General features: G+C 43.2%; 2 protein-coding genes across 3 annotated transcripts; both read left to right on the forward strand.

Annotated features, from left to right (window-relative positions):
- The first annotated feature begins 566 nt into the window (after positions 1 to 566).
- On the forward strand, positions 567 to 5,043 carry LOC131885557 (glutamine--fructose-6-phosphate aminotransferase [isomerizing] 2-like). The gene is made up of 6 exons (XM_059233631.1): positions 567 to 1,123; positions 1,797 to 1,916; positions 1,993 to 2,536; positions 3,243 to 3,548; positions 3,613 to 3,939; positions 4,064 to 5,043. The coding sequence occupies exons 2-6, from the start codon at positions 1,802 to 1,804 to the stop codon at positions 4,875 to 4,877; spliced, it is 2,106 nt and encodes a 701-aa protein (XP_059089614.1). The 5' UTR covers positions 567 to 1,123; positions 1,797 to 1,801; the 3' UTR covers positions 4,878 to 5,043.
- Positions 5,044 to 6,882: 1,839 nt separating this feature from the next.
- On the forward strand, positions 6,883 to 8,413 carry LOC131885480 (uncharacterized). 2 transcript variants are annotated; one of them, XM_059233539.1, is made up of 2 exons: positions 6,883 to 7,615; positions 7,886 to 8,413. In XM_059233539.1, the coding sequence occupies exons 1-2, from the start codon at positions 7,075 to 7,077 to the stop codon at positions 8,353 to 8,355; spliced, it is 1,011 nt and encodes a 336-aa protein (XP_059089522.1). In that variant the 5' UTR covers positions 6,883 to 7,074; the 3' UTR covers positions 8,356 to 8,413. The 2 variants fall into 2 exon arrangements, with proteins under 2 accessions (XP_059089522.1, XP_059089523.1); XM_059233540.1 differs by having other exon boundaries at positions 7,889 to 8,413.
- The last annotated feature ends 3,754 nt before the right edge of the window (positions 8,414 to 12,167 follow it).

Consider the following 12,167-nt stretch of genomic DNA (forward strand, 5'->3'; position numbering starts at 1 on the left):
CTTAAGGGAACAGCCTTCCCGATTTAGGAAACCACGTCATCTTCATTTCATACGAGTATATACATATATATGTGTATCGCAATACGCCTATCATGTCCCTTCACAGATATTTTCGGTTCTTGATCTTTAAGTCACACCTTGAAGACTAAACGATACAAAAGAAGACACATTGGGCATTCATGGAACGATTTGCAAACACACCTGAGTCAGCCATGGTGGACCTGATCATGCCTGATCAAACTCAAGATCCATAGCTTTATACTCCCTCCCAAGGACCACTGGATTAAATCGGTCCTTGCCCGTGCCCTGCCGACTTGTCAGGCACATGGTATGAAAGTAAACCCTGTTGAATTCAGACAATATGAAGAAAGCTGACTTGGACCGATTGTTGTCCCAGCTCGACAAGCTTGATTCCACTTGGAGCTCTCGGTGAACGGCAAGCTTTCCAATACGTAGTCGGAAATACACTTGCATGGCAAGTGCGGTGTTGAACGAGGTGGATGAATGTCTGCATGGACAAAGCAGTTGACTCGCTCCGCTCTTCTTTTCGTGTATTTACTTTCTATCATCTCGTTTCCAAACGCTTCTCGTAGTGCCTCCAGAATGCCACGTCGGTTGTTCTAAAAAGACCGCGTCGTTGGATGCTAATTGTTTCATTGTGTGACATGAACTCGTTCTGATACGAAATCTGCTGAAGACGAAAGTGTGGGAATGATCAACTCCGCCTTCCTGTCTTTGCTAGTGGCGAACGATAATGCCTCCTGTCTTTGATGGTCAGCCGATTCCTGCTCTTCGTTCCCAATAGGGAATAGCTTATGATATCGTATCCAACCATGGACCATGGAAAACGTCCGGTAGTCCCATGTGACTGACGGGCCGTTGAGAAACGACTCTATCGACAAAGGGTCGCCCTCTCAATTCCCAGATGTGTTCAATATTGTGGTGATCGTTAGCCGGCCAGCTCAAAATCCCGTGGTTGAAAGAAGAAAAGCGCCAAAGCGAGGAAGAACACGGGAAAAGGTTCCCTTATAAAGGGAATTGCAACGCAACTCCATTTCAGTTCGTCTCCGAGTTTTCACCCGTTAACATTTCTTCCATTGGCCAATCTTCGACAAAGTATCAGGTAATTAGTTCTCCAATCATTTTGCTATTTTGCGGAAACATCAAAATGTGGTTTCCTATTCTTATCTTGGATTTGATTTACAATATTGTTAAGTGTGCGTAAAGGGTAAACAAGTATTAGCAAGTAAGACTCCTAGTTTCCGAGAAAACACATCACATATTTGTTCTCGATTTAGCTCGGGGTTATCGTGAACAAAGGGAGATGAGGACACATGACCAAAATTCCAGCAATAATTGCATCAATTTCCACGATCTGTGAAATCTGATCAATGTCACTCTGTGGATGTTTTATGAACATGCAACATGAGATGTAATCCTTGGGAAACAATTCTTGCAAATTTCAAATTTGAATGACATTGAACATTCAAACCGCACAAGCAATATTGATTGTGCTTTCAATTCAAGAAAATGTGTCTACTTCGCCTACTTTCAAAATCTTCCACTCAAAATCTCAACTATCAATTGGTCATCTACTACAGCTCTGAGACCGAGATAACAAAATGTTTTATGTACACACTGCACGGTATTAACGTATGTCGCACTCAATGTCGTGGGTACAAAAGTATCACGAACACATACGTCACTTTATTTGGACGAATCATTTTAGAGCAAACGACATAAAAGTGAACCGGTCTACAGAATTCCTTTTCAATCGAATGTGTCTTTTCTCCCAGGCAACATGTGTGGAATCTTCGCTTACCTAAATTATCTGACTCCTAAGACTCAACAAGAGATCTTAGACTTCCTCATCACCGGTTTGAAACGGCTGGAATATCGAGGATATGACAGTGCAGGTAAACAAACAGAACTTGGATGCTATTGATCCAGACACTCTCATAATACTACAAAATATCATTTACCCCTGGATAGGAGTCGGAGTGGATGGCTGTGACACTAATGCCCATATTGAATTGATCCGCCAACAAGGCCCCGTGGACTTGTTGAAGGAGAAAATCGAGGGAATGAAGGAGTCCCTTCAGTTCGACCAGGTCCGAGATGTTCATGTTGGTATTGCTCACACCCGCTGGGCTACCCACGGTGTTCCATCGGAGGTGAACTCCCATCCCCAGACCTCAGATGACACCAACAAGTTCATTGTGGTCCATAATGGAATCATCACCAATCACGATGCCATCAAGACGTTTCTGAAGACCAAGGGATACAAGTTCATCTCGGAAACGGATACGGAAGTTATCGCCAAGTTGATTCACCATGTTCATGAGCAAAACCCCAATGTGAACTTCAGGGAGCTGGTGGAGAAGGCCATCCGTCAACTCGAAGGAGCCTTTGCTTGCTGCTTCAAGTCCTCGGTGTTCCCTGGCGAATGCGTGGCTGCTCGTCGTGGCAGTCCATTGCTCGTGGCCATCAAGTCTCAATTTGAGTTGAACGCCGACTATGTCCCAGTTCAATACAGGTGAGGGAGGGTTTTGCCGTTGACGATTAAGTTTGACAATCATATATACAAGTATATCCTGTAAAGAAGTGCATATTTCACCTGGAGGAACCGGTTTTCCCAGTGGCTATGAACTCGAGACAATTGTCTTGCGTCTCGTTTAGACCAACTTCCGATTCATCTCGACTGGTAGACATTGGTAGACACTCGGCGTGGAAACAGGAAATCCTGGGCAAGATTTTTCCATAGACAACAACTTGAACTGTACCACCACCGGGATGGGCTGATGTTCGTACTTGCCTTGTTGTCCTGCTGGCTGTTCAACCATACTGTTAACGAGTACACGTTTCGTTGTAGAAGGTCATTTCTCCCAAAACTTGGATTGAACTGGCTGGTTACAAGGATAGCTAGTTTCGGTTGAAGCACTCAGACCAACTTCCTGTCAAGGAAACCTACTCAAGATTTGAGCGTAAAACATGCAAATGTCATCCTGGTGGTGCTTTAAGAGGAGGAAAACATTTCGGTGACGGTTTGGCCGGGCCACATTGGAGTAGTTAGCCTTGGCGATGAATGGTACTCGACTGTTTTCCATGATTTCATCAAACCAAAGTGAACGCTATTTTCGCTTCACTGAATGATGAGGACTATTTTAAGCGCTTAGAGATGATGTTTTAGAGTACGGTTTGAAATGGACACCAATTCAAATACAATGATATTAATATTTTAGCGCTGAAGACCCCAACCAAAACATGAAGTTTCATAGCCACGGAACTGAATCCCCGGTTGTTCAACGGAAGAAATCAACCGCTTTCCGAGTTGACTCCGGTAAAGGATCCACCTCTCAGATCTCACCCTGCAACCCAGGTGATCCAGTCGAATATTTCTTCTCCAGCGATGCTAGCGCTGTGGTTGAGAGGACCAATCGTGTCATCTACTTGGAGGATGATGATGTGGCCGCGGTCAAGAAGGGAGTTCTTTCCATCCACAGGATTTCCAGATCCCTGGATGATGAACCCAACGAAACCGTTCTTCGGTAAGTGGGCAAATCAGATCTCATTTCTGATGTTTCGATATCAATATCTCGTTTCTATCTTTAGCGAGATTCTCAAACTCACGACTGAGATTCAAGAGATCATGAAGGGGAGCTACTCGAGCTTCATGCAAAAGGAAATCTTCGAGCAACCCGAATCTGTGGTGAACACAATGAGAGGCCGTATTTGTCAACAGACTAAAGTCGTGACCCTCGGAGGCATTAAGGACTTCATTCCCGAGATCAGCCGATGCCGGCGATTGATGCTCCTCGGATGCGGCACGTCGTACCATTCGGCGTTGGCCAGTCGACAGCTTCTGGAAGAGTTGACTGAACTGCCCGTCATGGTTGAATTGGCATCAGACTTTTTGGATCGGTACACCCCTATCTTTAGGTAAGACGATTTACGCGTAATAATCATATTGTAGTAGGAGGACGCATTACCAAGCTTAAGCTAAGAGGAGGAGTGATTCAAATTTAGCTAAAATTATCTTTAACAATGGTTGCTTTACTTTCAGGGATGATGTATGCTTTTTCATCTCTCAATCTGGAGAGACGGCGGATACCTTGAACGCTTTGCGCTATTGTAAGAAGCGGGGTGCCTTGATTGTGGGAGTGACCAACACCGTTGGATCTTCCATTTCTCGCGAAACCCATTGTGGTATCCACATCAACGCTGGACCCGAGATTGGAGTGGCTTCCACCAAAGCTTATACCTCCCAAATTTTGTCCTTGGCCATGTTTGGATTGGTCATGGCGCGAGACAGAATTTCAGCTCAGAAGCGATGCACTGAAATCATCAACGAACTGGGACGATTGCCCGAGCTCATCCAAAAGGTGTTGCAACAAGATCAAAAGATCTTGGAAATTGCCAAGAAGCTGTACGAAAAGCGATCTCTTCTAATCATGGGACGTGGGTACAATTTTGCCACTTGCCTGGAAGGTGCCCTTAAAGTCAAGGAGTTGACTTATATGCACAGCGAAGGTATTCAGTCTGGAGAGCTTAAGCACGGACCTTTGGCCTTGGTTGACTCCACAGTCCCAATTGTGATGATCATCACGAGAGATCAGGTCTACGAGAAGTGCCTTAACGCTTTGGCTCAAGTGATCGCCCGAGGAGGCAACCCCGTTCTCATCTGTCAAGAAGGCGACAAGGAAATCCTGGCCCGGGCTAAGGATGATATGTTCATCGAGGTTCCCGCCTCCGTTGATGCACTTCAGAGTATTCTCACCGTAATTCCATTCCAATTGCTCAGCTACCACTTGGCTGTCCTGAGAGGATGCAACGTGGACTGCCCAAGAAACTTGGCCAAATCCGTGACCGTGGAGTGATCACACACATTCCTTACATTATTTCAAGTAGGGAATTGTTGTTCAGTATTTCCTCGAGTGCCTTATTTTTTCCTGTACATAGCACAACCATGCAGTTACTTCTCTTTGTATTGCATTTTGTACAACTCACTTAACGGTCTTGAAATATAATTTTGTAATAGCCAAACCTGTTAACTTTTTTTTTTGTCCGTGTTGACCAATCATCCCAGGTTGGCGCCAAATTGTTACACTCTAATCAATAAACAACGCTCGCCTTTTCTTTACCGATGAACGGGCTCGCTATTTTAATTTTCGGTTTTAGGACAAAGTAATTTCCGCTCCTTTTTCTTCCATTAAAACATGAAGTATTTGTCCCATCCTGGAAACGTTATTTCTTAATTAGTTGCAAACTTATTTTTAACTTAATATAACCAGTATATCTAGGTAAAAGAAGATAAACAACTCCACAATACCTTGCTTTTTTCTTTCTTTTTTTCCCCAAATTTGACGTATTTGCTTAGATCGTCAATCTTTTGGGGCCAAATGTTTAAGTGTGAAAGGCAAAAGAAGCCATACGACACTTTTCAACTTAATTTTAACTTTTTGCGGGCTTCACTGAAAATGAAATCCCCACCTATTCAAGATGGAAGGTTTATGATTCTTATTCAACATTTTATTCATGTAAAATCTAATCCATCGATCCATGTGAGTGGTCGGATCTGGCTAGCACTAGTATATTTGATTGACCGGTCATAATTCGATTTTTTTCCAATACCCATCAGCAAGAAGCGTAATTTACAATGAAAGCATAGCAATAGCTAGGCTTGGCAACCTTTGGTAGCAACGCAGTCGAGGTTGTGCCTCTGTAAAGGAAGTCTTGCAGCCGCATACCTTGAGCGTATGTATTAAAAATCATGTAGATGCATACTGGACTTTGTATAACTACATGTCATGTCTTACCCTCGCTAAACACCAAGCTCTTTTACCCAAACGTTCATTGCTACACTCTGCTAATTGAAAAAATCTACTTATTGCATGTTTATTGTGATTTCAAACTATGACTTTCATGATTCAGGCCATGGTAGTGCTAAAATAGGAAAAACTAACAGGTAACGGACGAAACTAATCCCACCAACCTAAGACTGCACAAACGGGTCAAGGCCCTTTTTTTCGCGGTAAGAAAATAACGGAATAGCCTAAACCCTTGAATACCATTCCTCATTGGTATACAGACATTCTCATTACGGGCAAAAAAGTCGAATCATCTACTTTTTATGATAAGGAAAATTTGCAATAAGTACTTCAACAAGGTTGGCATTTTTATTTTGTTGCCAAAGAACCCAGTTTTATGCGAAGTTCCATCGTGACATCTCACAATGTTCCTGATTTTAGTGACTTCCGGTCCATTAATGAAAACAAAGGTTTTTTTTGACAATGTAACGAATTGCGATGAGCAAATTGGATTCCATATGCCAAATTACACAAAAATCCAATGGAACTGAAACATCTTTTGATATGTAGATTTGATGACCCAAGATAGGAAAAATTTTCCATATGGGGGGAGAGTTCGTCCCATGGATGGGTAAAAACTGATCCAGGATAGGGACATGGTATAAAATGTTTGTGATATTGGAATTAGTAATCACTCATCAGAAATAAACATACTCTGGGTGACTTTACCCATTCAATTTTCTTAAATTTGAGTGCACTTTCGCCTTTTAATATGATTTTGGTCTTTTATATGTTTTAAGTAATACCATGCCTTTCTGTCATCCTTTAAATGCCTTTTTGCCTGAGTCATTCGCATTAAGACATAGAATTTGGTTTCGAAATAATCTTGCTAAGCTTATCATGCTTTCAGCGAAGACAAAGGAAGAGCGGAGAGATGAGGCGAATAATGTCTTTTTGATCCTCCGCCGATGTCTAAAGTAGATACCACGATTTAAGTTTGCATTGGGCAATTCATTGACTTGATGTCAGAAACTTCAGGCAACGTAATATCCACATGATAGATATGTCTCATTTCAATCAAACTGAAGAGTATGCCACACACAAAATAGAGATGAGGTTGTTTGCAATGTTTCTTAATTGATTCGCTTTAAAAAGCCACAAAGGCCAACGGAGATGATTCATTCTCTTTCTTAGATATAATCGACCGTGACCTTAAAACGAGAAATTTAGCTCAAACAGGATCATTTGGGTTTCAACCTCCAAAACAATGAGATCTGTGCGATTTCCTCAAGCGTTTGGACTTTTTTGTGCTACTCTGACGATTCAAGATGTGATGTCTGAAGAAGAATGTAGAGACGGGTTTACTCCCAAAAGATGTTGCTCATATAATAGTGTGCAAGAAAATAATCAATTAAAGTGCAACCTCATGATACCAGAAAGTAACTATTCCATCTATGCCGAGGATACCATGTATCTCAATTGTGACCCAGGATTCGCAGGCGGAGTATCTGGTTGTTCGTGGCGACTTCCCTCAGGAGAGATATGTAATTTCTTGAACACCGATTTGATTCCAACTCCACAAGTGTGCTCGGCGGACAGCTCTATCAAACTGGTTGGCAATCTGTCCCTCGGCATTTGCAATATCGAGCTATCAAATGTGCAGACCAAACACGAGGGATCTTGGAATTGCTCAGTGACGGCAATCAGAAAATATTTTGATAGCACCTACCTTGAAATTAACAATGGGCTGAAGACCAGCACAATTTTAGCCATCACAATTCCAGTCTCTTTGCTGGTGCTTGCAATAGGTGAGAATTCAAAACCATTACAAGTTCATGTTTTGATTACTTCGTCTGGAGAAGAGCAAAAACATCAGGTTGATGCCATTGAACTTTGAAGTTTTACTTCATCTTTGTCCAGCTCTGTAACAGTCAGCAAATTTAAATCAAGACAATTAGAGCCACTGTAGTTACTCCAAACCAAAATGAAGTTCGACTTTGATTGCAAATGCTGCACTTGCTAAACAGTAAATGCAAGCCATAACCATAGCCGACCTAAATTCTTTCTTCCAATTGCAGCAGCCGTGATCTTGATATGCTGTTTTTGTCCCGCACTGTTCGCCAGTTGCGCCTGTCTTACGGCATGTTGTCACAAGAAGGATATGCCAGAGAGGCGTTTATCAACGGACTCGGATGTCAAGCCAATGCATCAATCGCAAGAAATCCCACCCACTGGACCCTCACTCCCACCCCGGCCACCAACGATGATCCAACCAATCATTCGAATCCAAAGAAATAAGAGTCCCCTTGATGAAACTCACTATGACACGCCTTCGTCAGTGAGCTCGTACGAGAATATGTCTACGGTTGGTGCCAATTGTTCAACTTCGAACCCAGCTGACGAGAACGAACCGGTCCTTTACACCACTCTCAATCCTCAAGGTGACGAAAGTGGGTCGATGCAGACGGCCAGAAAGGTGTCCAATGCTATTTCAGTCCATTCATTTGGCCCTCGAAAGAACTCCAAGTTCAGAGATGTTCATTTCTAGATCTTTTTTTTTCACATGTAAAGCAACCTTATTTATTGAATAAACTCATTTGAATGCATTTGAAGATCAAAATGTCCTTTTAATCGAGGTTTAGAGAGATGCCATGTTATACACTTTCCGACCAAAGGTTCAAAATCCGTGAGATCATTGATGTGGGCGCTCCAAAAGATAATCTTCTACCTGAGCGTCTTGCATCATGGTTGGGCTAAAGCTAGGCATTTGCAATGTATGCGTGGGACGGATAGATGTATGCCTACAGCCTACCACTTGATAGATACAGTCAGACCGAACTCGTTGACGTAGGTGAACAAAAGAGCTGAAGGCCATTTGAACTTTACGAAACATTCTCTGGATTAATTGTGCTTCCGTGAAAATAGTCTGCTTTTAAGGATGAAGACTACAACTATTTTGTTCAGTCTTCTCGGTGTAGCGTTGGCCGGTGACATTAATAGACAATCGATAGTGTTCCACAAACAGACGCCAGATGTTTTCTACTGTCCACAGGATAAACCCATCTCCTTGGGTGGCATGATTGTTAAAGCCAAGCCTTTGAATAAACTGTGTGAATATGAAGGCCGACCTTTACCCAATGATTATAAGTCCGATTGTTGGAATGATGTGGATGAGACCGAATATGCTTGTAGTGAAAAAAAGCGTATTCTTCTACAACTGACCCCGCCCGGATCCGAGAACGCCATCATCGACAATTACGTCCCAATTTACCGGAAGGGTGAATATAAGATTTTACCCATTCCGGGCGATGAGACTAAATCCCGACGACCCCGAAAGGAGTTCACCGAAAACGATATTGAATGATGAGATCAACCGTGACACTACATCTTTCCGGGCAATCCTCCAAAGTCCAAGTCAATTTTAACCAGAAAACTAATTTGCCTTCTTTCAGAGCTGTGATTTTTGTAGGCACTCGTTGAAAATATTGATGCTCCTTCGATCTTCATTCTAATACACTCTTACCCGATGGTCTAATAAATGTCTTAAGAGCTCATGAGTCATCTTATCAATCAGGCTACAAGAACTTTCGTTTAAGAAAAAGAAATCCTAAACATATGTAAACAAATATTTATTGAGTAAATATTAATCAGTGAAGGGTAGGATCCGGTAGTTTGACTTGTGTGCCACAAGAAAACCTTGCCTTCAAATTGCAAAAGGTCAGGTTTGATGCAAAGTAGATTTGCGATCTGGAGTTAACATGATCAGCCTTAAAATGGTTTCCACGATTTCAAAAAAAAGCCGTCTTGAACTTTTTGTTGCCCAAAAGAAAGGTTCTCAGCTGGATTTCTGATGGAGGTGGGATAGGAAGGGGCCTCAATGCATCATGTGCCTTTCTCTTTATATTCAAGGGGTCGCTTAACTACACTTCGCTATATGTGGCAAGATCGAAAGCAACTTCACACTAGCTTAGTATTCAAAACCTGGTCAATCAAGCTTTCTCCCAATAGTACTTTTGATTTTCTGTCCATGAGGTGAATTTCACATTTGGTTCCATCTCGACTATTCTGATCAGAATGAGTTGGAATACCGGGGGTGAGTCTCTGGGATCTTTCACAAAGAACTTTAATGAGTCCCAAAAGCCAAGTGCAAGCTTTCATTACGTGAGTAGTTGGCCGTGACTTCAAGTGCTCATTCAGTCGTCAAAGCAATTCTGCTTTGAAACGAAAATTATAGATTGGACATGATTCGACAGAACCATAGATCTCATGAATCTTTCTCCGTGCTCGGCTCCAAACCATGCCCAACCAATTTCATGGAACATTGATCTGCCGTTTAGTGATTGTCGCAGCATTGTTCGGTTGGATTGAGGGCATAAAGTATGCGTCGTACTGCAAAAAGAACTCTCAATGTCAACCTCTTCACAAATTGGCCCAATGTGATCCTACCGAAAAGCAATGTTTGTGTCCCAACGATCATGTTTGGTTAAATGACTTGTGCCAATCCAAACTGGAAGTGGAAAAAGAGCGAGCCAAGGCTGAAGAGGCTACCTATGTGGCACGTCTTATTACGATCCTCATCCCCGTCATCGGTGCCGTGATCTTTTTATCATGTGTGGCCTTCATGTTCTGCTATTGGCTCAAGCTCATTGATAACACCGAGGAAAAGGTGCTCAAAGACAATACCGTCACGGAAAAGTACGACACCAAACCTGTTGAGGACGAATCTGTGGAGGACAGTGAGGACGAAGAAGACTCATTTGAGACTGACGAAGACGACTACGACGAGGAGGGGGGTGGAGAAACTTACAAAATGACAAGTATCAACGTACCTCCAAAGAGGTCTATATCCGTACTCGTGACCACAGAAAATGAAACAACATTCTCCAAGGACACCCATAACGAGGTGCCACAACTCAAAATCAATGGGATCCAAGAAAAGAACTACAGTCGAGCAATTTCGTGCCCAGACCAAGGCAGCAGCTCTGGGGATATTTCAAGCCTTAAACAATCCGAGACCGTGAAGCAAACGGTGTTTACCGTCGATCGTGATGCTCCCTCTGTGGAAGACAACGGCTATCAGGCCTCAATGAAACAATTCTTAGCTAAAGCCCATAGCCCGTTCAGTGAGCCCGCCACAAGACCAATGTCAGCCCGTTATATCTCCAATACTCGTCCTGGAACAGCAGTTCGCGCTCACAGTGCCTTGCTAACCCCTCGTGGTGGGGGTTTGAGTGGGCGGAACTCCGTTAGCACTGGAAGAATATCACCCAGTATTGTGGGACCCTATCTAAGTGATCCGAGTAAGTTCAGATCTCGACCAACAAGTCCGAGGCCTTTGGAGTTGAAGACAGAGAATCTGACAGAACTTTATGACAAGATAGCAGCAGTAGCTGTCAAAGAGGAAAAGCAACAAGAAGTCGAGACAAAACAAAAGAAATCTTCCCTCGAGTTCCAAGGCAAAGAAGAAGGCATGAAGATTGTGCGCGTGGCCGCGAATAAATTCAAGCAACGTCAGAATTTGAAAAAGCTCTCAAAGGGTAAGAAGAAGGGCAAAGGTAAAAAATTTGAGAGTCTCGTAGATCAGGTGGTAAGAATGAGGCTAGAGGAAGAGAGGGTGCCAAAGCCCCGTTTGGCCAAAGGAAAGAATTCCGTAAGGCGAGGAAGCTCTGGAACCGATTCCATTGGCTCTTCCTCGGGCTCGTCCAAACCTTCCTACACCCCGGATGGGTCTCGTCCCGAGTCAGTGGCCTTGCGTGTCTTGAAGGAGCGACAAGCTCAAAAGATCAAAGCCAAGACTCCAGTCACTTCGAAGAAGAAACCACGGCCGTCTGTTGAGAGGAAAATGAAGCAAAAAATGGAGCGAGAAAAGGCCTCGCCCTTGTACATGGCTCTCAAGCAGTCGGCCTCACTCCACACTAGTAAGGAACAATTAAAGGAACGCATCAAACAGCAAGTACATTTAAACGCTGTGCTAAATTATCAGACTCCGCCCATTGAGGTTGTATTCAATCATTCAAAAGAGCAGCAAAGGCCAGCCAAGTCCATTTTGAAAAAGCACGACTCCAGAAATGGGCGAGCCAATCTGAACGCTAAATCGTCTACGGGGTCTTCAGTGATCCAAAGAAACGGAACCGAATCCCAGGTTGGGAATGTCAACCCAGCCTTCGAAGGCATCAGCGACGAGGAGAATCGGAATCCAATGAGTCCATCCGAGAGATCTGTCAAAAAAGTCACACATTCGGCAGAAGTTTATTTTGTGCACCAATAGGCAACAACCAAGAACAGAGATGAAATAAAAGAAGCATTCACAAGTGTATATTTGACAGTTATGCATCGGAGAACATTTTTTTTCCAATTCAC

Source organism: Tigriopus californicus, chromosome 8 (assembly GCF_007210705.1).
Source record: "Tigriopus californicus strain San Diego chromosome 8, Tcal_SD_v2.1, whole genome shotgun sequence".
In the NCBI taxonomy this organism is placed as follows: Eukaryota; Metazoa; Arthropoda; class Copepoda; order Harpacticoida; family Harpacticidae; genus Tigriopus; species Tigriopus californicus.